This window comes from Ostrinia furnacalis, unplaced genomic scaffold (genome assembly GCF_004193835.3).
Source record: "Ostrinia furnacalis isolate ACB-3 unplaced genomic scaffold, ASM419383v2 OfSCF4384, whole genome shotgun sequence".
In the NCBI taxonomy this organism is placed as follows: domain Eukaryota; kingdom Metazoa; phylum Arthropoda; class Insecta; order Lepidoptera; family Crambidae; genus Ostrinia; species Ostrinia furnacalis.
In genome coordinates, this window is record NW_021134623.1 from 276197 (window position 1) to 300008 (window position 23812).

A 23812-nucleotide genomic window follows, 5' to 3' on the forward strand; every position below is an offset into this window, starting at 1 on the left:
ATTTTTTCCCCGTACTTTCATACTTGGACTCTACATTTTTAAATTAGATCTTGCTTGACTTTCCCCAACGCGATTAAATTAAGTATTTTTATATTTCATTAGACTTTTAAATATCTGTCTTATTATTTCCAATGAATTAAAAAAACGTATTATTATTTCCACTCATCATTACTTGGATATTCTAGATAGTTCTGCTGCACTTTTATGTAACTTTCTCAATCTTATTCATAATGCAAGCATCAAATTAGTATTTCATCGTTTTAATAACTTAGACGTTACATTGATTGCCCACTTGCAGAATTTCTATGTCGGACGTCTTTACGTAAGAAGGTACCTAATATTATAAGCATTGGTCTGGCAGTGTTTTTTAATTTATTTAATTTCCAGCAAGGTTTTTAACACTAAGAATTAAAAATTTACTTTTCTTAAAAGAGCATTAGCTCTTAAATTTAATTCAAATGATTAGTGTGTATTTCCTAGCACTTTTCTGAGCAGCCTAAATATTGCTAGACAAAATCTTCTGGTCTTAGTGGCGGAAGAAATTCAGTCGCCTTTGTCAGCCATTTGTTTATTATACAAGAAATATAATTTCGTTCAGAATATAAACATGAGCCAGCAGCTTAAGTTCTGTCTTATCACTCTTATCAATGTTCTAAATGAAAGTATGCCTATCTATCTCTATCTATCGATGTCTTCAAGATAACTTCAAAGTAAACAAGATGTTAGTCTTCGACTTGACAACTTCAACAACTATTTCTAATAAGAACATGTTAATTTTCTTCGTTTTCACCGACAATTTTCCGTTTTCCACCGACGTTTGAGCATCTGATTAGCATAAGACACCCATGTCGGTGAAAGCATTATGTCGCGTGCCGTCATGCTGTCCAAGAATATTTCTGTGTCCAAGATGTGAGCAGAATCGGCAATGACTTGTAGAACAATTGTCATTTTGGAGTAGGTTTCTAGGTTTGTGACACTGGTCAATACAACCTATAAAACTACCTATTGGTTTAGTTCTTCTGACTCTAGATTTACCTGTCCCGGAGACTTATGAGTAATCAAATATTACAATTATTATATTTTAATTAACTTCCCTGGTTTACTTAACTTTAATTGAAATTAGCTGGTATTGGTAAATTTGGTCATATTCATAATGCAATATTAATTCGTAGAACTGACTTGGAACCGGAAGGCTGTTAATAGAAATTTGCACCTAATAATTTCATAACACTTTTATTGTATTGGTAATTACTAATAATGATTAAAGTTTATTCATTGTTAACAATAATTACTTAACGATAGTACACAATTAAAGTATTTGAAGTAACAAGTGCTTATTAACATTATGTCTTGACATAAATTAGTTAATTGTAATACAGGTAGGTATAACTGTAACCGCAACGCACGCTTCCGACACGCGAATACTCCGTAACTTGCGCTCAAACCGGCTAGACCCAGCTAGATGCACTTGCTCCTTATCTAACGGAACCCACACGGTAATGATAATAATTCTTGCTCGCTTCGGCGACATTACCATACACGAACCCTGAATACCGTCTCAGTTTACGTAAGACGTTTAAAACCACCACGGTTCATAGACGAAGAATATTTTGCATAGAAACCTAGCTATTATAACTCTTACGAAACGCGACGGAATCGTACCGCCTCACTTAATATGTTATTGCGAGCTACAGTGACGTAAACAGGCAATAAATTAAACATTACAACTTATTAGCTCTTGTTATTCAAGCAACAAACGGATTGTCATTCAATAAAATGAAGAAACTTTTACATGTTACATTAGTATAAAATTAGAATGCAACTAACGGAATCTTTCTCTTTCTTTCACAGAATGCCAGTTATGTGATCAACAGAAGATATTCGAAGGGCAAGATGTCACCGGTGTGCCACAACTTCGTACAGAATGCGTGGAAGAAAGACTTCTGTTCGAACTGCTTCAAGTCGCGGGAGGAACACATCAAGCAGGAACGCGTGACTGAAGGCAGCAAATACCTAGCGACCCCTTTCCAGAACAGAAGCACTTTCTTCAAGAAGACACCACCGAGCATACTAAAGATTCACCCAAAGAAGAAAAACAAACGAAACGTAAGATTCCCCGAAGAGGTTAGCAGCGTTATAGGTTTCGGTGGTGACGACTGGTCCGATGGAGAGGAGTTCGAAGTCTCAGAGGACAATGAGGAAGAGGACACATTCCCGGACACGGAGGAGGAACGAGAGCTGCACAGGATAACGAAATCAAACACAGACTTCAATACCGTCAAAGCCAATCTGCTCGGCGATTCCGTGACCAAATCGTACACGTCGTTGATGTTAGGCAAGATGCAAACGGACTCGGATGGCAAAAAGAAAACGCTGTTGGTGTCTGTTACCCCGTTCGGGCAGGAGAACAAAGGCCCTAGTGTTAAGTCCCACATTCGCAAACCCGCCGTTATACATGTATCGGAACCTCCCACTGAGGATACATCGAGCAACTATAAAACCAATATAATATTATCGTCATACGTTAAAGAATCAGAAACAATAATAGGCGCTGAGAATGCTAGTAGTACTATATGTATGGAAAAATCTTTGCTCGAGGAAATATCCGAAACTTTAGAACAGAACAGAATCACTAGTAGTTCAGACCTCGCATTATCACAAAAAGAAAGCAACAAACCTACAGTGGTTGAAGGAAAAATGAAAGAAAGTATGCAAGATGAAGTAGAGAAAAAAGATGTAAACGAAATAAAAAAGAATGGTATTGTCAGAAAATCGCCCCTAATTAAAACACAAGAGCGACCAAAAGTAAACTTGAGTCGATCTGAATTTAAATTCTGTAAAATTAACATCGAGAGTAGTAGTGTTGACTCAGCTGTGAGCACATTAAACTCGACAGCTAATAACTCTCTGGCATCAGACGACGAAAGTTTTAGCGGACGGACAGACTCCGATAACGACGACAGTGGCCATTTCTCCGAGACGCACAAGTGTGAAGAGACCGTTAAGATAAAAGTGTTCAACGAGACTGATAAAAACGTCAAATTGTCGCCTATCGGGCAGCTTAGAAAGGCGGACGGGCAAGTCAACGGCGGATATTCTACATTTCAAAGTCCGATCATGGACATGCCAACGATAATGCCGAAACAACCGGAAAATATATTCTCTGCAGAAGCGAGTCGGGAGTTAGCTGGCGAGCCAGACGGACGGGCTGACCCTGACGAAACCAGTGAAGCTCCAGCCTTACCCAAAAGTCCGATTCCTACAATGGATCCCAGACCGTCTTTCTTACACGGTATGATCACAGATATTATGCCTACACACAAGCCAGCCTTGCCTGAAAAGCCCAAACTGCCCGCAAAACCGGTTATAAAACAGACTACCAAAAAGAATTCCATTACAACGCATCAACAGCAAATGACAATGCATGTACAGCACTCAATAAAAAAAGATGACGACGAAAGAGCCAGTAGAGCTATAAGCGAGGAGAAAAATAACGAAATTAGTGAAGTGCAAGAAGACAAGCCAGAGCCAATTTACTACGCGAAGCCAGTGTTGACTAAACAAGACAGTGATACGTCACTCAATAGTTTAGGTAAGCGTAAAGCTCCCACTCCTCCGCTTTCGCCATCCATTGAAGAATACTCGAATAACCTGTACCAAAGAAACACAAATGGATTCATGAAATCTGATTCACCGGTAGTTAGGGAGATGGAAAAACGAGAACGCGCAACGATGTCTGTGACGGCTAAAGCGAGACCGATGCAGGATGAAATCGTGGAAGCTAAAAAGGTAGACGTAATACCGGAGCCGGCGCCCCGGCGGAATATATCTCTATCGCACGACAACCTGTTGCTCGACGAGAAACGGAAAGGAAAGTATAAATTTTCAATTAAGAAACTGCTTCGTATCGGTTCCTCTAAAGATCTGGATAAGAAGGAGTTGAGTGTCGCTACTGTTGCTAAGTTGCCACCGAAACAGGAAGAGATTTATGATTTAACGCCGAAGCCTAAGCCGCGTCTAGTGATCATCCATCCGTTGGATATCAACGGTTCAAATGTAGAGGTAGTGAAGTCGAATTGTGAGATTTCGGAGAGTTTGCGGCGAGTGAGTCACGACGATGAGTCGATATACAGTGGGATTTCTGAGGATGCGAGAGAAACGAAGGTTGTGAACAAGCCTCCTCCCCCTCCGAGGCAGTCGAGCGAGGACTACAAGACTGTTCCGAGTGGCTCCAAGCCAGCTCGGCCTCCTCCGCCGAAGTCAGCTGTTCTTCAAAAAAAGCAGAAGCAGCAAGCTTGGACACCCCCCAACAAAGGCGATAACATTTACGCTAACTTGGGTAAGTTCCATTCACTCATTGACCATTATAGCTTAGAATAATTATTATGAATGATAAGAAACGCTAAGCAAAGCCAATACAACAAATGTTTACATAAACATACAATTATAATTAAACGCTCTAATTAACGCGTAATGCAGTAAAGTACCTACCACAACTCTTTATTGAAATCTATGAATGCATGCATGTCGATAACAATTGATTGTTTACATACTCAATTAAGCGCTGATGGAGCGACCAGCATTATTTCTAGAAATGAACAATCACTCGGATTTGTGTCACAGAGGCCCATTAACATGTTTATCGTATTGCAAACGATGCTTTCGCGTTTTTTATTCACCCGTGGGAAATACTAGAAGTTCGGGTGATAAATTGTCACTTGTTTTCATCATAGATATTATCTGTATCATTAATCGGTAATATTTTGCAATTACAGGAGAAATCAGGTCAGCTCTAGCGCCACGGAAACCAGAACGGACGGCGAGCATGCGAGAGCGAGAAGCGCATCTAGAACTTCCGAAACGCAGAACTCCAATAGACGACGACAAAGACGAGGTCGATGACGGCCCCCACGAGCTGGTGCAGGCCACCAACGAAGCCGTCATCCATAACTACGACGACGTCTACAACTCCAGGAAATACGAAGAAGAAACGTGTGATTCCGCCAAAAACAGTGACAGCGATTACGAATACGTGCACCACGCGCGATCCAGCTCGCCCGAATGCGATTCAGCCATCAAAACTACAACTCCCGAAAGGAACGAAGCCAGAAAAAGCGTTGAAAACCCCGAATTCCCCAAATACAACGGTTTCAGATCGTCACTCCCTTACTGCGGAAGCGAGACAGAATCCGAAATCTACTCGCCATACAGCTTCTACAGCTCGAACGATGCCATGGACAGTCCAAGCAACGAAGATTACCAGAACGAAATGACACCAAAAAACACAACAAACAAACTGAGAGTGCGAAAGGGACGCAGCGTGGTCCACAGGAATCTTGAAGATAATTACGGTGCTGTAGTGATTGCGAATCACGAAGCCCTAGCGCAGGTTTTAGAACAGGTAATTTATCTAACCATACGCTTGGGCGTGTTTTTCTTATACGGTTTCTATTATTAGTTTGTCCCGTTCAGTTGCATTCTAGTTTATTCACCCGTGACTTTATGGAAATGGCTATTATATAACTTCATTCATACGTAACGTTGCGTATTTAAATACTTTCAATAGACAAAATTATGTACACGGCGATTTCACTTTTGTATTGACAATGGCAATGGAATGGAAATGTTGCCGTATCTGTTATTTAAAATGTAAATACAGTGGTGTCATCATCAGAAATTACCTATTGCTATGGTAATTAACATAATGTTGATAACTTTGTCGATCGTTTTTAGTGGTTGAGAACTTTAGGTACTGCAACGCCCGAGGTCACGGGTTTGATCCCCTACAGTAGGTACATAAGAAATACACGAAAGTAATCTTGCATTCGTCTAGGTATTTTCTATGTTAACATCTTTGTGAATTTGTTATATCTTAATCACCCTTACAAGATTCGTTCGTTCGTTCTTTTCAGCCTAAAGACGTCCACTGCTGGACAAAGGCCTCCCCCAAGGATTTCCACAAAGACCGGTCCTGCGCCGCTCGCATCCAGGCACCTCCCGCGACCCTCACCAGATCGTCGGTCCACCTAGCGGGAGGCCTGCCCACGCTACGTCTTCCGGCTCGTGGTCGCCACTCAAGAACTTTCCTGCCCCAGCGGCCATCAGCTTTTCGAGCTGCCACTTGATTTTAGCGATTCTGCGGGCTATGTCAGTCACTCTGGTTCTCCTACGGATCTCCTCATTTCATAGCGCGCTCCATCGCTCTTTGGGTGACCTTGAGCCTTACAAGATTATCATATTATTATCATCGTCGGCCTGATTATCACTTACCATCAGGTGAGATACAGGCCAAGAGCTTCCTCGTTGTGGATAAAAAAATATGCCTATTCGTTAACATAAAAATATTTCCATTTACAAGGCTTTAGTTGTAAACTTAGTTGTTACGTTGGACAATTACTCGTACATCGCTAAAACAAATGTTTGTTTTGTACAAAAACTTGTTTCCTTGGCAGTTCTGCATATTCATTTACAATACAAATTGTTTTAATTTCCAAAAGGTTTTCTATTTCTGGAATGTTAATAGCTCGAACAATATAAGGTCAAGGGAACATTCGTAGATCGAATCTTTATGGGAACAATGCTTTAACAAAAAGTACCGTGACGAATGCAGTCAAGGTGGAAGTAAAAAATCTATGATAGTACGTAGATATTTTATCATTTCAAGTAGGACTGTTTTAATCAAACCAATCTCCTCCAAGGAGAAAGGAATGCTAAAGAGAGTAAAGTGTCATTATAGTTTCATTTTCGTTATTACCTAATTGCTTGGCCTTATTGACTCTAACCTTCATTCTACCTTGTTCGTACCTAACTTAAAAACGTCGCGAAGCGTCACAAAATGAAATACCTACCAGTGCAAATAGTACACTAGCTTTAATAAACGCACTAGCTTAAAGTAATACAATTTCCAGTCAAATTAATCAATTAAAATCTCCAAATTCCAGGTTCAACAAAGTGCGACGATGCAGCCTTCCCTGCGCGGGCTGAAGGCTTGCACAAACCTCCGCTGGAACGACTTTTCCATCCAGCCAATGCCGAAGAATTCCTTCGTGCGAGCAGGCAAGAGGATCTTCTACCCTGCCATCTGGAACTCCAGCCAAGGGCCGGTCAACGTAACCCTGATGCTGTACAAGGAGCAGATGGCCTCTCAGATGATTTGCCAGCAGTCGGTCCAGCCACAAACGCTGAGTCTGAACGCTATCACGGAGTTCTGCGATCTGGTGTCGCTGCAGCATTTTGGGGAAGACGGAGAAGATTTGGTTCAAGGTCAGTTTGAAAATTAAACTCATTTTACTTATGCAAGTAGGCTTTTAAAAAGCACTTTTACACGTCCCAGTATTAACCCTATCACTGCTTCGGGACAAAAAATTGGCCAGTGCTGAAATATGAGTCAAATCTGTGTAGCGCAATTTGGGAACGTGGAAACGACCTGAACTTTGGTAGTCTTATTAACTGATAGAAATTTTCATTGCACAAGTGAATGCCTTACTGCACCTTGGTGCATCTATCTGTTACTTCTTCTTTGCACTACACCAATACGGCATTCTCCACAATATCTAGTTCGTTCGTTTCAGCCTCCTCCAAGGTTTTCCACAATGCACGGTCCTGCGCTATATCTAGTTAAATAGCTCAAAATGAATACTTACTATGTCCACGAAAGATCTCACGAAGCTAGCAAAACAATACCTAAATAAATTAACAATAACACGTCATCTAACACAACTCTTTTACATTCCAGCGACCATAGTGGTCCTCGCACACGTTCAAGTCGACACCATCCAATCGTACGGAGAAAGCCTCCACGCCACCGAAGGTTTAACCACCAAAGAGTACCAGCTCGTCCAAACAGAACAGACACACGAGGCCATATTCATGATGCTCCAACTCATAAACGGCCTGAAGTGCCTTCAAGCGAGAGGCGTAGAAGAAATCCCCGATACACTATGCTCGTTCATATCCTTGAAGGAGATACAGCCACTGGTGTCACATGGTAGCACACTGAATCTGCCATCTCCTGATGATAGACTCAACTCTTTGTGGGCACCTAAAACCAACTGCTACGGGCGGTTGTGCATATTGCAAGGGTAAGTTATAAATCAGTTATGGGAGCACGGTAGTGCATTAAATTGTAGAGCAAGTTTGGAAATAAATTACGCACAATAAGTAGATGTCTTTGTAGTGTCTATAGCTTCTATATAAACGGGTGAAGAATATTAGTTAGTTGAAATGTTGCATGAAATACGAGTGATAATTCGATTTTTCGATCTTTAAATGTGCATGTTTTGTGCATGTCTACGATCACGTCAAGATGAAAATCTTTTCCGCGTCCATTTTTATGAATACAATACTTGACCAAATTAATAATTAATACACTACCTACTTACTTTATCAAATTCAAATTAAGTTCAGTACCTACTTTTAAGTGAAAGCCACCTCCAACTAACCAGCATTCTGGTTCACCTTCAGTGATGAAGCAGGACTAATTGATATCCATCTCTTTCCAGACTGAGCGAAGAAATCAACAGCAGCAAATCAGCAGATGAAGAGCACCTCAACTCTCTCTGCAAGTGCGGCATGAAGGCCCTGGAAATCCTTCTTCCAGGCGAGAAACTAACCCCACTCCTCAAAGAGGTATTACAAGAAGAACGCGCCATATCCTTGAACCAAGCTAAATCCGTCCTGGAGTTTATGCTTTGGGGTCCTTTGGACGTCGTGCAAGGCGTCCCAGTTGAAGACAGAGAATTATCCTTACAAAGGTGGCTGGATCTAGAGAGAGCAACGGTTCTGCATGGCCTGGTCAGAACCAGAGTACAACTCAACGTATTCGAACAACTACACCTCATGTTTTTGGTTCGGTCTACCGCGAAAGCCATGTGCGACGCCTCTGTTCTCTTAGAGAAGGCCAATGTGTATTAATGTAAATTCCTTAAGCTTTAAGCCACCCGTTTCATACCCTATGAAACGGGACATACTTTAAGAACTAGCTTAGTTGGGCACCTGAAAGACTTGTTAGTTAAAATTAATGTTAAATTGCGTCCAAGTTGAGTCCCACCCGAGAACATATTTTAAGTGGATTTAAGTGTTGAGAAAATGAGTAAAATATATTTTTAAATACAGATTAATAAGGTATCCGTTTAATACAATTAAATTGTAAACTTTGTTACTTTTTCCATGTTAAAACGATGTAATTTTGTAAAGATTAAATTAAAAACGATTTGTTTAGTAAAACGACAGTTAAATGTTATTTTTGTTAATATTGGACCATATAAAAACATTGTTAGGTGCCAATAAATAGAACTGAAGTAATATACTCAATGTATTTTATGTTTCTGGTGCCTTATTTACTTGTATTATATAGTTTATTGTAAATTTAACTCATATACCTAATTTATATTCTTTAAACGAGCTCTATAATGTTATTCGCGAGTTCAAAATATTGATTTGTATTAAAATTCATCGAATATACAGATTTTATGCAAGTTTTTGTTTTATTGGACTCCTTAAATTAAACTGTAGTAAAAACAAATAGTTATGATCTATGATTTATTGTCTCATTGTGCAACAAAACATTAACAATCAGTCACACAAACAGTAAAATGTCTTATAACCATCACAGATAACGGTATTATATAACAGGCAAAAAAATAAGTTAAGCTAAAGCCAACAGACGCATTGTATGTAGTTTCATTTTTTAAGAACTTGCCGCGGCACTACTGTGCACCCAAATGGTATTGTTTCAATATACATATAAATACAAAATACAAAATGCACAGCATATTAAAACCTTTAAACTACTCTACAAAAATCACAAGAAAATACTTGAATTAAAAACCAAATAAATAAACAAAATATTTGTACGGTCTTTAAGATTCATAAAATATTGTTAATAAAATGAAAACATGCTTGATAAATGGCACAAAATAAAATAAAAATATTAAAAATACATAAATAGCCACTAGACTAGATTTCAATTCGGTGTCACACTCATCAGAATAAAATAAACGGAATATATAAAATCACTCACAAGACTTAGTAAAGAATTTGGAATGTGATTATTTGATTACATACATAAACATTATAAAATTATTTAAAATAAGATAAAAAACCAGATCCGACAATAATTCGACATTGTAAATGAAATAAAAAATATAAAATTATCATACTTTCAATAAACGAGATAAAGTTTAGTATACTTAAATTTAATGTACCTAATTATTCGATAGAAATATAAAATAAAACTAAAAATGATCAATATAAAAACAATATTTTTCTTAAGCATCAACGAATGATTAAGTAACTTAAAAATCGCGTGGAACTTCGCCCTTATCACAAAAGTGAGCAAAAATGGTGTAAGTCCACGCTAATACAAAATATGACATCTGTATCCGTAAATAAAGTATGACAGAGAGATTGAACTGACCCAATATCCTCATATTGCACTTTGTAAAAAACATAACCCTCCTTCTGGCGCGGTCGGGTAAAAAAGAGGTCTCTCTCAAACTCAAACTACAAGATACATAGACAGTTCGATGTCACTGTTTTTAATTTGTATCATTTACCTATTTTTATTAGCGTGGACTATTGAATAAAGTAGGTTTTCTGGGCAAAGTCCACTTGTAGGAATTTATTGCAGCAAATTTTCGGGCCCCTAACGAAAAAAGTGTGCCCATTTATGTTTAGCACATTTTAATAACATTGCGTGAACAAAAACGTTAGGCGTTTTCCCCCAAGACGACTCGATAACGGTAACGTTATCGTATATCGTTAACACTGGCTGGACGGCTTATAATACATTAGCAAGCACAAAAGCATTAGTATAAGTGTAGTAGACGTTTGACCATACACTTCAGCCGTCTAAACTTAAAGCAAAACGCCTATTAGCATAATTGAACAATTGACTTCTTTACTAAATCTTATCAACTAAATTACTATCAATTCATTTTTCCTTAAAAACAATAATTCACGCGCTAGTTAAATGTAAACTTTTTGGAATATTTTTTTTTTCGGCATTTAACTCGCGCGCGATATTTTCTCCGACGACAATCTACAGAGTTGCCAGTTGTAAAAAGTTTCATGATATATCGGTAACGGTATTAAGTATTAACGATTCAACTTATTCCATTCACGTTTTAGTTCACAATTTAGGCTCGGAAATTCGGAATCCATATTTAATTTCATGAGACATAATTTTATATTCAGATGTTTTATCTTTCGGTTCTTGATACAGTAGATTCTCCCTTTAATAAACGAGATAATTTTGTACAAATTTCAGGGTCTCATGATATCAACGTTGAACAGTATTTTGTATTGAATTTTAGTTTGAGAGAATACTCCCAGAATCAACCCCATAAGTACTCGCATTGTCATTACCGATTTTTTCACTGGCAACCCTTAACCACCCTATAAATCTAGCCTACGTTTTAACCTAATACAATACTTTCACTTATTTACAATCCCTTGTTGAAGTATACATACTGCGGTGGTTTTCCGTCGGTGTTTTTCACTATTTCTTCGTACCTATCTTTTTCGAAACGCTGGATTGTGTCGATTGATATTTTACTGTAAAATGTAGAACGTACGTTTAAATAATATATTCTATTGTATTTTATTTGACGTTTGTTTGATTTATTTTATAATTGAAGGTCATAGCACACTTATCAACCGGGAAACGGATCGTAACCGAATTAACTCGAGGCGGTTAGTATTATTTGTATGAAACTCCGTCCTGCAACGCACACCTATCCGCACCGTAACGTAAACGCCTCGCCTTGCGGTTGACAACGCGGCGAAAGGCGATACGGTGTTGATCCCTTTCGAGGCTCATAAGTGTGCTGTGACCTTGAGTTGTAATAAAGGTAAATAACTTACCATCTTTGCGGGAATATCGCGCAGGCAGTAGGCACCATGAAGGTTAAGCTGAAAAGAAGAGAACACTTTTAGTGATACCTTTTTATATACAAATAACCGTCTTCTCTTTCCCATGAATGCAACTATAGCCAGGATCTACAGTCTGGCCTCCAATGAAGGTTGAATGTGATCAGAAGAATAACAGTATAATAAGAAGAATAAAACGTCCCTCTTTTGCTCGATAGACCAAGACAAGAAGATACATGGCAGTATTTGAATGTCAAAACGAGGATCGTGATTAATAGCGTTCCAATAGAGGCTGCCCATTTTATGGAAGTCCCGTCAACTCCTCGTGGTAAGCTAAATATGATTGTGTTACGAGTGGGTTCACCACTAGTCCAGCGGCGGGGTTCAAACCTCGGATATTGATTATAGTGGGACTTACGTCCAGCAGTGAACAATTAAAATACATAGTATACTCACAACATGCCCACAATAGCGGTTTGTATGCCGATGTGCGCCCAGCGAATGCGTTGCATCCAAGGTTTAGGTTCTAAACGCTCCATGATGACCGGCAGGAGAAGCATGCCTGGCGCGCACATTACTATCCTGGAATTTAAAAATAATATCTCATGTAGTACATACAGAGTGTCCCAAAAAGTAGTGTCAAGTTACATGCCTGATTTTTTCATTTATTATTAGATGAATACCAGGCCTAGCTGATTCAGAAGTATTTACATCCATAACACGGAAAAAATCCTCGATGTTGTAAAAAAAAACATAACTCGAAAACTACGCTCTACCTCTGGGCTTCGGCTTGACACTACTTTTTGGGACACCCTGTATACACATAATATGTACCTACAGTCAACGTCAATAGTTCGTGACATCCAGTGGCCAATAAGTTGACAACACTTACAGTTCGCAACAGTGTCTTTGTTACATTGGAATTAGGTTCATTGTAACAAAGACATGTTACGAACTTATTGGCTACTTATGGGTGTCACGAATTGTTTGACGCTGACTGTAGTGGTGATAGCACTTACCTCTATACACACTGGATAGGCTGTCTCATACAAGCGAGTAAGAACATCACTAATTTTATTTCCATGGACAATCGTATCTGCCTACAGTATGGCCTACAGCGCCAAAATGGCGAAACTCAAATAGGCACAAAAATATTATGATAGCAATCAGTCCAGTGTGTAATACAGGTCAATGGGTGATAGGTGCTATTTTACATCAAAAAGATGCGATTGACTGTAAGTTGTACGGTGACAATTTACAAAATTAGTTTACGCTGTCGTAGCTTTTTATTAACTTAACATCACTATTCGTACTATCGTCATCTCAGCCATAGGCCGTCCACTGCTGAACATAGGCCTCCCCCAATGCTTTCCATGTTGCCCGGTTGGTAGCGGCCTGCGTCCAGCGCCTTCCTGCTACCTTTACGATGTCTTGTTATAAATATCGTCGTTTATATCTTTGATATTAAGTTATTTTGCCATACAGTCTGTCACAAAGAGTCGTCATCACTCTGTGTATTCATCCTATTTATTTGATTATTTGTGTCTATTGTCTACATACCTTGACGTGACAACTTGTGATATTCCCTTCACAGGAGCCAGCTGCGACTTGCCAATGATCTTGCCGTTTTCATCCGTCACGTCAAGTCCTGGAATAATAAAAGGTAGTTTGTAAACGATAACAAAGTCGAGGTATCTGTATGTCTGAATACTAACGCCCGTATTCACAAGCGATACTTGCTTAAATGAAGCGCACGCGCACTGTGAGACCTCATAGTAATGTTTGTGAATACGGGCGTAAGTGTCTGTTTGGAGCATACTAGCTCTTAACTTAAATTAATGTACCGATTAAGAAGATTTTTATCAGACAGTAAGAACCCTTAGATTCAGAAAACCTAGATGGATAGTCTTCATACAAACGCTTCGTCAAGAGTGAGGCAGAAATCTTATGTCATTAGTGTCAATTTTGTTGGGGAGTGTAGGCAGTGAAGGCGATTTTCCCGAAAGTAGGGAAATTTTTAATACGTTTTTAATTATTTTATATTTAACAAAAACAAAACGCATCATATACTTACTTATTTATTGAATTCAAAGTACCTACCTAATTACAATAAGATAAATCGACTTAAAAGTCACGATTTCATAAAAAAGGATTAAGGAAGTGTATTTGTACGGCGAACAATTGGGAAATAAATTTTCTTGTTACTGGTATCATTCCCGTATTTAATTTTTGAAAGCCAAATTCAAGCAAAATACGCGTCGAATCGTAGTACTTACTTATGAAATGTAACACTGCACTGGTCACTTTCTTTCGTTTTTCTGATGTATTTAGACACCCTTTCACAGCACAAACCGTCATAATTAATTAAAAGTCGTCGGACGTGTTTACCAATTTTTCACTTTGACAGTTCATGTGACGTTTACGAGTGAGCCATTCAGGCGGTCTTTGTCTGTGGGAGTGTTAGTTTCTACACGTGTTTTGAGAAATATTTTGTGTTATCGTAATCGTTTTTCCAAATTTATCATATTTACGTTAAGTTAACCTTAGTTATAGTCTTAATTAAGGTGGTGGTCGATTGTTTTACGGGTAAGTACCGTTCTTAGGAATGGAACCTTGCCCCCCTGATCCTCCTGATCCTCCTGATAGGGCCGCAACCCCTATGGAGCTCTCCCCTCCTCTTTTTACCCAAACGGGGACAAAAAGACGNTGATTTATGTCCCATTACATCACTTTACACGAATGTAAAGTTGCCGTGCATGGCGATATAACTGGGTTTTTATTTAATTACGAAAAAACCACATGCTATATTTCCCAAACTGGCACACTGCCTAATTATATCTAACATTACCTTTCACCTAAAAAATATTTCACCAAGTTATCTCTAATAGCGACGAAGCAGGATTTTTTTTAACTTCAAATGCGATTTCCCAAAAATCACCATTTTCGACTTAACTCCGTTTTCACTGGGGGTACAGATATTTGCTATCTGAAAGTTGGCCGGACTAGCACTTTAGCACTTCGTATGAGAAATGACGAAGCCATCCGAGCGGTGTTTATCTAACGCGCAATTTATTCATAGGGTACGGCAGATGTATGGCCGCGATAGTGACTGTGGCGCATTGACGCCGATTCTGTTAGGCACTGCACAGTGCACACACTACACTCCACTAAGCTGAAACCTCTTTTTATCTCTTAAGTAAATCAAACTAATTTTGCTATGGCAAACTTTTACAAAGTTGCAGGTATCACATTTCTTTTCATCAATCTCAATAAATTCACAAACGTAGTGAAATTGTCCTTGGATTTTACTCTTAACGAGCTTTTTTAAAAGCCCCTTTTACTGCTTTAAGCATAAAATACCTTTTAGTTTCATTGGTAGTGATGCTAAAGTAAGGCTGCGGTTGCACGATACGTAACTCGCAGTCGTACGTAGGTAGGACTATGATGCGACATAATAAAGCGCGTTGTTATAAGTACCTACGCTGCACGTACTTATCATATCAGTTTATAGGTTCTACAATTTCCAAAAAATATATATTTTTGGTGAAAGTTCAAAATATGAAATGAAATTTTGTGATGCCGATTCTACTTTGTCTATTCTGAACAAACAAATTTCAGATCTGTTTTAATAAAATTAGGAACACCCACGCGTTGTATTTTGCTCTGTTTCAACTGGTTCAGCAGGCTTGCGTGCTGCAACAACGCAGAGAAATTAATTTAGCATTATTATGAACGCTGCACTGCGTAACTCGCACTATCCAATCCAGCGCAACTGTGGCAACAACCTAATAAACAGATAATATTCAATTAGCAACTAATAAGAAGAAAGTAGGCAATCCTCCAACTGTTTCAAGTAAATAGAGAGGGTTAAGCTCCTAAATGAATTGAAGATTATGATTAATAAAAAGTATATACTTAATCCGAACATTAAAATCCGGACCTCTTACGGAACCATTACTCTTACCTACAGGGCAGATATGTACCATCCTAGACTGCATCTCACTTAACACGACGTGCGATTGCGGTCAAATATCTGCCTTGTCTTGAATAAAAAAACCCTCATCATCATCATCAACAGCCCTTTACAGTCCACTGCTGGACTATGAGCCTCCTCCACTATAGTGGAGGGTTTTGCCATAATCTCCACGCTTGGCAGGCGGGTTGGAGATCGCAGTTTAAAGGATTGATGTTTTTCAGAGAGCGCTGCTGCCCATTCTCTGTTTGATGTGTAGTCCCTAAGTCGCCTCTTACGACACCCGCGGGAAGAGTAGGGGTAAAAAAACCCTAAAAAGTAATAATATTTTGACTAGGTAAAACCAATCACGTAAAAAAGCTCTGTATCTTGCTTTTATATTTGCATATAGATAGTGGCAAAGGAAAAGTGAAAAATGTTATTATTAACTCTTTCTTTTCTTCGTGCCTTATCGATGTTCCATGGGTCGCGGAAGTTACATCACGAACATAAATCTCAGATATTCGCCGATGAATAAATTGTACTTGGTCTCGACGAGGCCTATCCGATCCTAATAGATTTCTTGAAATTTCATGGTTTATTTACCCAAAAACATAACAGCAAATTAATTCTTTAAGCATAATGTAGGATTAACGTATCACGTAGTAATTAATACTTATAATATTAGATAAATTAATTTCGTGTTTGATAAAGGGATGATAGAAAACGGTCGTTTACTAAATACCTACCTAGTTAACCACATAAAGATTCGATTTGTATGTTATATTATGTTCGGTTTCATGTGTGTTTCTACTCGTACATGATTATTGCCGACCAATAAACAAAACCAGGAAACGAAACATATTAGTTTGGCACTCCTTCACGCAGCCTTCCCGCTGGGCTTATGAAACCGCCATAAAACGGTCAGCACTGCTTTATGCATCCTAAGTGAAACGTGCTCAAATTATTACGGTAATAGCCATTGATTAACGGCCGCACAAATCATACAAGGACATGGAGTTTAATAAATTTGATCACTTGTAACTTGCAGGCGGAGCGTGTGACTTTATCCGCGCGACCACCATGTTGCACCAACACAAGGCATCTCTAGAGATTTTAAGAAAAACTAGCTTTTGCTCGCGGCTTCACCCGCGTGAAATTTAGTTTGTCACAGATTGTCATAAATTATAGCCTATATGTTATTGTAGGTTATAAAGAATAATACTGTAAAGTTTCATCAAAATCTGTTCAGTAGTTTTTGCGTGAAAGAGTAACAAACATCCATCCAGACATCTAAACTTTCGCATTAATAATATTAGTAGAATCACCATTCGCTTTACAACTAGATCTCTGCTGAAAAAAAACAATTGCAAGTTGGGAGGCAGGTTTCAGTAAAAGTACGCCTTTACGAGTAATTTTTCCTATGAACTAGTTGTTCTTCTTTCGTGTGAGAGCGTTGTTATAACTGGGGTCACAAGGGTTTGGTTTCAGTTTCTTAATGAGTCGCTATTGTCAATTGACCTAGCACCAATTATTTGGCTTAACATCATTAATGCATTAATGTAAAATTAAGAGAAAGTTATTGGACGAGAATTTTCTTAAGAAAATCAGTATGCCTTCAATATTTGAGAGCACGAATCTTCCGAACGAAGGAAACGCATAAATTTAACGAATTGAGACTTAGCGCCCCGCGGCGGCGTATTTACAAACACCATTCTTCACGCGGTCTAGCGGACAATTTATTCTCGGCGGGATTCATGACGCGCGCGGCTTCCGCAGCAGGACACGTGTCGATGGTCAGTCTTGGAAATGGAAAATTATGGACCGTGCAATACACAAATCATATAAATTTTAGTTCCCACTATACATACTACTTGCTTGATTTTAACGCCCGAGGCCGTGGTCCGAGTAAATTACGACATCAATAGAAATTTGTTAGTGCGTTTGAAGAATGGCCAGTTTAGTGTTTAGCCACGTGGATCACTGGCAGAGAATGCTTTATACATTAAGTTCATCTTATGTAACTAAAGAATATAAATAGCATACACTGCCTTTACCCTTGTACCATGCCATAAATGGTCATAAGTTATGGTCTAATCTAAGATACCTGCGAACGGTGTGGCCAACGAGTAAGTATTGCACATAAAAGAAAATGTTGTCGGGAATGAAAAGAGTAAAAAGGTATTGTTGGAAACTTCGCTTTATGAAGAAAGAAACAAAGAAATAAGTGCAAAATATTTTCGTGAAAGATTTGTTTTCACAAGGTGAATATGAAACTCTGTTTGAATTCAGCAATATTCTACGTTACAGAACACGAGATGTAAGTAATTACGATGATATACGCGAATATAATACCGTTATTATTTGATAAAATGTATAACATTTTAAGTAAAAATTGGAGAAACAGATTCTTAAACGACTGAAATATAAACAAGATAAAATATTATGGAAAATATTTTGTCATACAGAATACTCTCACAGGGCAGAAAATTGGCAACATTAAATGACTGAGTCCATGGGCACTCAAAGCGTCTTTTAAACAAAGTATTGGCCTCACATACGAGAATAAAAACCTTAGTTTACGTCCCTGCCAACAGACAAGCTGGTTCCTAGACCCCGCATTAAATTTGCAATCAGTCAATCGCAAACAATCACATTTTTTCTGCAAGAACTAATCGTTTTTCGTGATAATAGACTCGCGTTTTATTTATTTATTTATTTATTTATTTATTTGAACACCAACAAGGTTACATTGAGGCTTCACAAAAGTAACTATAAAAAAATGACACTTGTTAAATGCAAACTTAATGATAGGTGAAAACATCATGCGTTAGAGACTAAAGCAACAGCAATTAGGGATTAAAAACTAAAAATACTTATTTAATATGGTGTAAAGAAGTCCCTATGCTTGTTCAAATCGGTGAGATTTGTCCAAGCATGTGGACTTGTATTTACGTAAACTAAGGAAAAAAATATCAACATTACCATTATTGGACCTAGACAGGGCATTGTATTGATTAAACATTCTATTTAAAGGGGAAAACAGACCTATATTTGATTTGGAGCTCCTGGTCGCAAACAAGTTGTATCGGGATATCCTAGGCAACTTATAGGGAACGTTTAGATTAACTTTTGATAGCAGGTTAGNTATTAACTTTTGAGAGCAGGTTAGGGCAGTCAAAAGCACCGTTGACCAATTTGTATAAAAACGAACTATCAAGCACACAGCGGCGTTCCTGAAGAGTATTTAACTTGAAGTAACGTAATCTATCTTGATAGTGGGGTAATTTTTTTGCCAGGTTGACACTGAATGCCAGATGCCATAAAAACCTTTTTTGGATGCGCTCAAGTTTTTTTATATAAACGTCGTAATGTGGATTCCACACTACACTACAATATTCTAGACCACTTCGCACGAGTGCGTTGTATAAAACTATTTTAGTTTGTGACATCCTGCTCACTCAAGAGCCGGGTGAGCAGGATGACCAGCGTGCCGCGCGAGCCCGTTCGCCCAGTCTGGACGCACCATAAGAGACTAATAAACAATAGTTTATTACGTTTTGAAAGCTCACACCACCATTCTCCAAATTCGCCACTCCCTCTCTGAAAATTCAATCTTCCACAGTCCCTGCAGGTTACTTTCTACACTGACCTTGAGGTTGACCGTCTCCCTCGCCACCGGGTATTTGGAACTTGGCGTGAGGCTGAACACCGGCTCGGAGATGAAGAACCCAGACATCATCGACAGCAGCACCAGCACCAAGACTGGGAGCAGCTGGACGATGCCGGCGTGGGCCTCACGAGGTTCTGGCTCGCGGGCGCGGCGGCGCGTGTAGACGGTCGGGCCGCCGCCGGGGAAGGCTGCGAAGATGATTCTTTCATCATCATTACGTCATTTAGTCACTAAAAGATGCTGGTCTCATCATGATGACTTGCTGGACTGTCTAAAGGGCAAATGGAGCAACGACTCTCTAATTTACCAGGAGCCGAATGAATCGAAGAAAATGGAGGAGTCTATCTATACTCCCCATGTGACTATTGCTAATAGGACGGGTCAGGGAGGTCTCGTCATCATTTAGTCTTCAAAAGACGCTGGTCTCATTGTCAGGACAGTCTCCACTGAAAGCACGAGCCTCTAATTTACCATCTAGTAATTTAACCTCTACTGCAGAAGCACTGCATTATCTAAGAGACAGAGAGAGAAATGGAGGAAGTCATTAGTCTCCATTGCAGGAGCAACGACGCTCTCTAATTTACCAGAGGCAAATGGAGGATTTGGCTCATACTTCTCACGTTGAACAGACGGGTTGGAAGGCCTCATAGTCATTGTCATTTAGTCAGCACTGCAGGAGCTAGTACCATATTTAGGACGGTGCTAAAGATGCTCAGGTATATACAGATCGTCGAGAGGCAAAAAAAGACCAGAGAAGACCAAGTTTTGGGATATGAACGCAGTTATAGAATCTTGCACCGGGCGTATAAAACTGTATGATACTGGAAAGAACACGATCCTCCCTCTGAGGAAAATGGAGGAGCCTACACTCTTCGCTGACAATTCATCTGAAATTCTGGGGAAGTCGCATCATCATGGTATTATAGACACCAGGAGTTGCTAGCGGTACGCAGGTATATTCAGATCGTCAAGAGGCGAAGAAAAGACCAGAGAAGACAAACTTTTGGGTCACTTAGTAAAGTACGTAGTTATAGAAGCTTGCTTAAAAGACTGATTATGATACTGGAAAGAACTGGGTTGGAGAGGTCTCATGGTATAATAGACACCAGCACTAAGACAAGGCGTCTATTCTCCAGTCGCGACTATAAAGGTTGGGAGGTCCCATCATGGTATTATAGCCACCAGCACTAAGACTGGCAGCAGCTGGACGATGCCGGCGTGGGCCTCACGAGGTTCTGGCTCGCGGGCGCGGCGGCTCGTGTAGACGGTCGGACCGCCGCCTGGGAAGGCTGCGAAGAGGATTCTTTCATCATCATCAATAGCACTTAGAAGAACAACCCTCGCATCATCATCAGATCATTTACTCTCTACTGTAGGAGCAGGACGCTATAATTTACCGGAGGCAAATGGAGGATTTGAAGCCTACACTTCTGTTGATGATCAAACAGTTGGGGGAGCCTTAGTATTATTATCAAGTCATTTAGTATCTACTGCAGGAGTACGAGTCTCTAACGTACAAATGGAGGAGTCACTACGCTCATCAAAAAGCGTTGGGGATGCTTCATTGAAGTTATTTGGTGTAACTAGGGCGGAGCGATGTTGCCTAGACCGTACCTGACCGAGGGGCGAAGAAAAGACCAGAGAAGACCAAGTTTTGGGATATGGACGCAGTCATAGAAGCTTGCGGGGAGTATAAAAGACTGGAAAGAACACGATCCTCCTTCTAGAGGAAAATGGAGGAGCCTACACTCGTTGCTGACTAAAATGCTGGGGAAGTCGCATCATCATGGTAAACAAGTGGAAGATTCGGCCTATAAATAAATAAATATCTTTGGACAATCTCACACAGCGCCATCTAGCCCCAAAGTAAGCAATTAATATGCTTGTGTTATGGGTGCTAGCTTAACGGATATACTACTTATACTTTTTTTTTAAATACATAAATATTATACATAGTCACACCCAAGGACTTTGTCTGTGGGAGTGTTAGTTTCTACACGTGTTTTGACAAATATTTTGTGTTATCGTAATTGTTTTTCCAAATTTACCATATTTTCGTTAAGTTAACCTTAGTTATAGTCTTAATTAAGGTGGTGGTCGATTGTTTTACGGGTAAGTACCGTTCTTAGGAATGGAACCTTGCCCCCCTGATCCTCCTGATCCTCCTGATAGGGCCGCAACCCCTATGGAGCTCTCCCCTCCTCTTTTTACCCAAACGGGGACAAAAAGACGATCGGAAGTGGAATCCACTTCGGACGTAGAACCTGCCAAGAGACCTAGCACAACTCCAACTATGCTAACCTCTTCTAGCCAACCAATATACACACATCCATCTTTGGTAATTGCCCCCAAAATTTATGACGACCAGGACAAAGGTCCCTTCATTGTACATGTCTCCAGATTGGAATCTGAAACCTCCCAGGGATCTTACATACACCCAATGAGATTCGGTCAATTTCTTGTGAAAAATAAAATTCCCAACATAATGAATGATGGCGTTAAAAAGGTAGGTAGGAACCGTATTTCCGTAGAATTTAAATCCGCTAATGAAGCCAACAACTTTTTAAACAACAATTTATTAAACCTCCACAACTACGTTGCAACCATCCCAACATTTAACATCACCCGTATGGGTTTAATAAAAAATATACCAACTGATTGGACAATGGAGGAGTTGGCCGAGTCTATGGAGATTCCGGATGGCTGTGGAATCCTTCTCAAGGCCAGGCGACTTAATAGGAAAATTACCATAGACGGTAAACCATCATGGACCCCAACACAGTCGGTGGTTGTCACTTTTAGGGGGCAAGTTCTTCCCCTAAGAGTGTACTGCTATCACACCTCCCTTCCAGTTGAATCCTATCAACTGCCCACCATACAATGCCTGAATTGCTGCCGTTTTGGACACGTAAAAGCCCAATGTAGATCAAAACCCCGTTGTTACAAATGCTCTCAACCTCACTCGGGTGATTCTTGTGAGGTGATTGAAGGCAAATCAACATGCATCCATTGCTCAGGTCCCCATACCGCCCTAAATAAGTCTTGCCCGGAGTACTCTAGACAAAAATCAATTAAACTTGTCATGTCTCAAGACAATATATCATATTCTGAAGCCTCTTCCCATTTCCCGTCTGTACGGCTTTCATACTCGGACACTACCAAGATGTCCCCACCTCCCTCAACTAGGCCTACCCAATTGACCTCCAATACCTTCCCAACCGTCTCTTACAAAAAGACTGTTACACGTCAACCCTCCCCTCGGGCCGCTTTAGGTAAAGGCTATGACAGACAAGCACATCAATCCATCATTGGAAGTTGCCCTTCCTCTCTTCCCAATGGATGTGCCCTTATTAATAACTGCAATGCAGATGAGGAAAACCAACCTTTTTCACCCTCGACAGAAAACCTACTAGACTATATTTTGTCTATGTTATTATGCCTCCTCACAAGTCATACTAGCTCCCTACCGTCCAACGTTGCCCAAAAACTAACCCAAATTGGTAACTTAGCTGTTAACATTCAATCCGTCAATGGTAGTTCAATGGAACTGCCAAAGTATTAGAAGAAAGAAACATGAACTTATGTTTATTATCAGAAAACACTCGCCATCTATCCTAGCCATCTCGGAGACTTGGTTAATCCCTGATTCACATTTTCGTGTAGCAGGATTCTCTTGTCTCCGAGAGGATAGAAATGATGGCTATGCAGGAACAGCCTTACTCATAAGGCGTTCTCTTTCTTTTCACCAACTCCCTCTTCCACCTCACAGCCAAGGCATCAATGCCGTGGCAATTCGCTCTTTCAATATCTCCTTCCTTTCCGTTTATATCCCTCATCCTAATTCAACTGTATTTTCAGAACTTCGATCTATCATTTCTTCTCTTCCCCCTCCGGTCCTCGTAATGGGCGACTTTAACGCTCATCACGTTTCCTGGGGTTCTTACCACTCGGATTCATCAGGGTCATTAATGTTAGATCTGATAGATGATATCAATCTTTGTATTTTAAATAACGGCCGTCCCACGAGAAGATGTTCTCCTTCACAAAATCCTGCCTCTGCTGTTGATCTGTCTTTTTGCTCACCTAATTTATCCTCCCTTCTGTCATGGAATGTACTTAGGAGTACTTTTGGAAGCGACCACTACCCAATATTAATTTCTTTTCCCACTGAATCCGTAGCAACTTGCGCCCCTCCTCCACTTCTGAAGTACAATCTTAACAAAGCAGATTGGTCAGCTTTTTCGACAGCGGTAGATACAGAATTAAACTCTCTTCCAGCTGTTAACCCTCACGATCCTTCGCTGAGCTATAAAAAT

General features: G+C 39.7%; 2 protein-coding genes across 6 annotated transcripts in view; one reads left to right on the plus strand and one right to left on the minus strand.

Annotated features, from left to right (window-relative positions):
- The window catches only part of LOC114359406 (uncharacterized), a 98812-nt gene extending 89516 nt beyond the window's left edge, over nt 1–9296 (plus strand). For all 5 annotated transcript variants that reach the window (XM_028313798.1, XM_028313800.1, XM_028313803.1 and 2 more), the window contains exons 2-6: nt 1852–4339; nt 4776–5401; nt 6942–7263; nt 7736–8081; nt 8502–9296. In XM_028313798.1, the coding sequence (XP_028169599.1) occupies nt 1852–4339; nt 4776–5401; nt 6942–7263; nt 7736–8081; nt 8502–8913 (4194 nt within the window). In that variant the 3' untranslated portion in view covers nt 8914–9296. The remainder of the gene's footprint in view (nt 1–1851; nt 4340–4775; nt 5402–6941; nt 7264–7735; nt 8082–8501) is intronic.
- A 227-nt stretch (nt 9297–9523) lies between these two features.
- LOC114359409 (sideroflexin-2-like) lies at nt 9524–20150 on the minus strand. Its single transcript, XM_028313806.1, has 6 exons — nt 20117–20150; nt 19476–19684; nt 13432–13574; nt 12328–12453; nt 11866–11913; nt 9524–11556 (listed from the first exon to the last, which is right to left on the minus strand). The coding sequence occupies exons 1-6, from the start codon at nt 20148–20150 to the stop codon at nt 11445–11447; spliced, it is 672 nt and encodes a 223-aa protein (XP_028169607.1). The 3' UTR covers nt 9524–11444.
- Nucleotides 20151–23812: the final 3662 nt, after the last annotated feature.

Coding starts and splice junctions, on each gene's coding strand:
- LOC114359409 (XM_028313806.1), bottom strand. CDS start 20,150: ATGACTATGAGGCCTTCCAACCCGTCTGTTCAAC. Junction 19,685..20,116: donor TTCCAACCCGTCTGTTCAAC/GTGAGAAGTATG, acceptor TCATCTTCGCAG/CCTTCCCCGGCGGCGGCCCG. Junction 12,454..13,431: donor TCACAAGTTGTCACGTCAAG/GTATGTAGACAA, acceptor TTTAAATTCCAG/GATAGTAATGTGCGCGCCAG.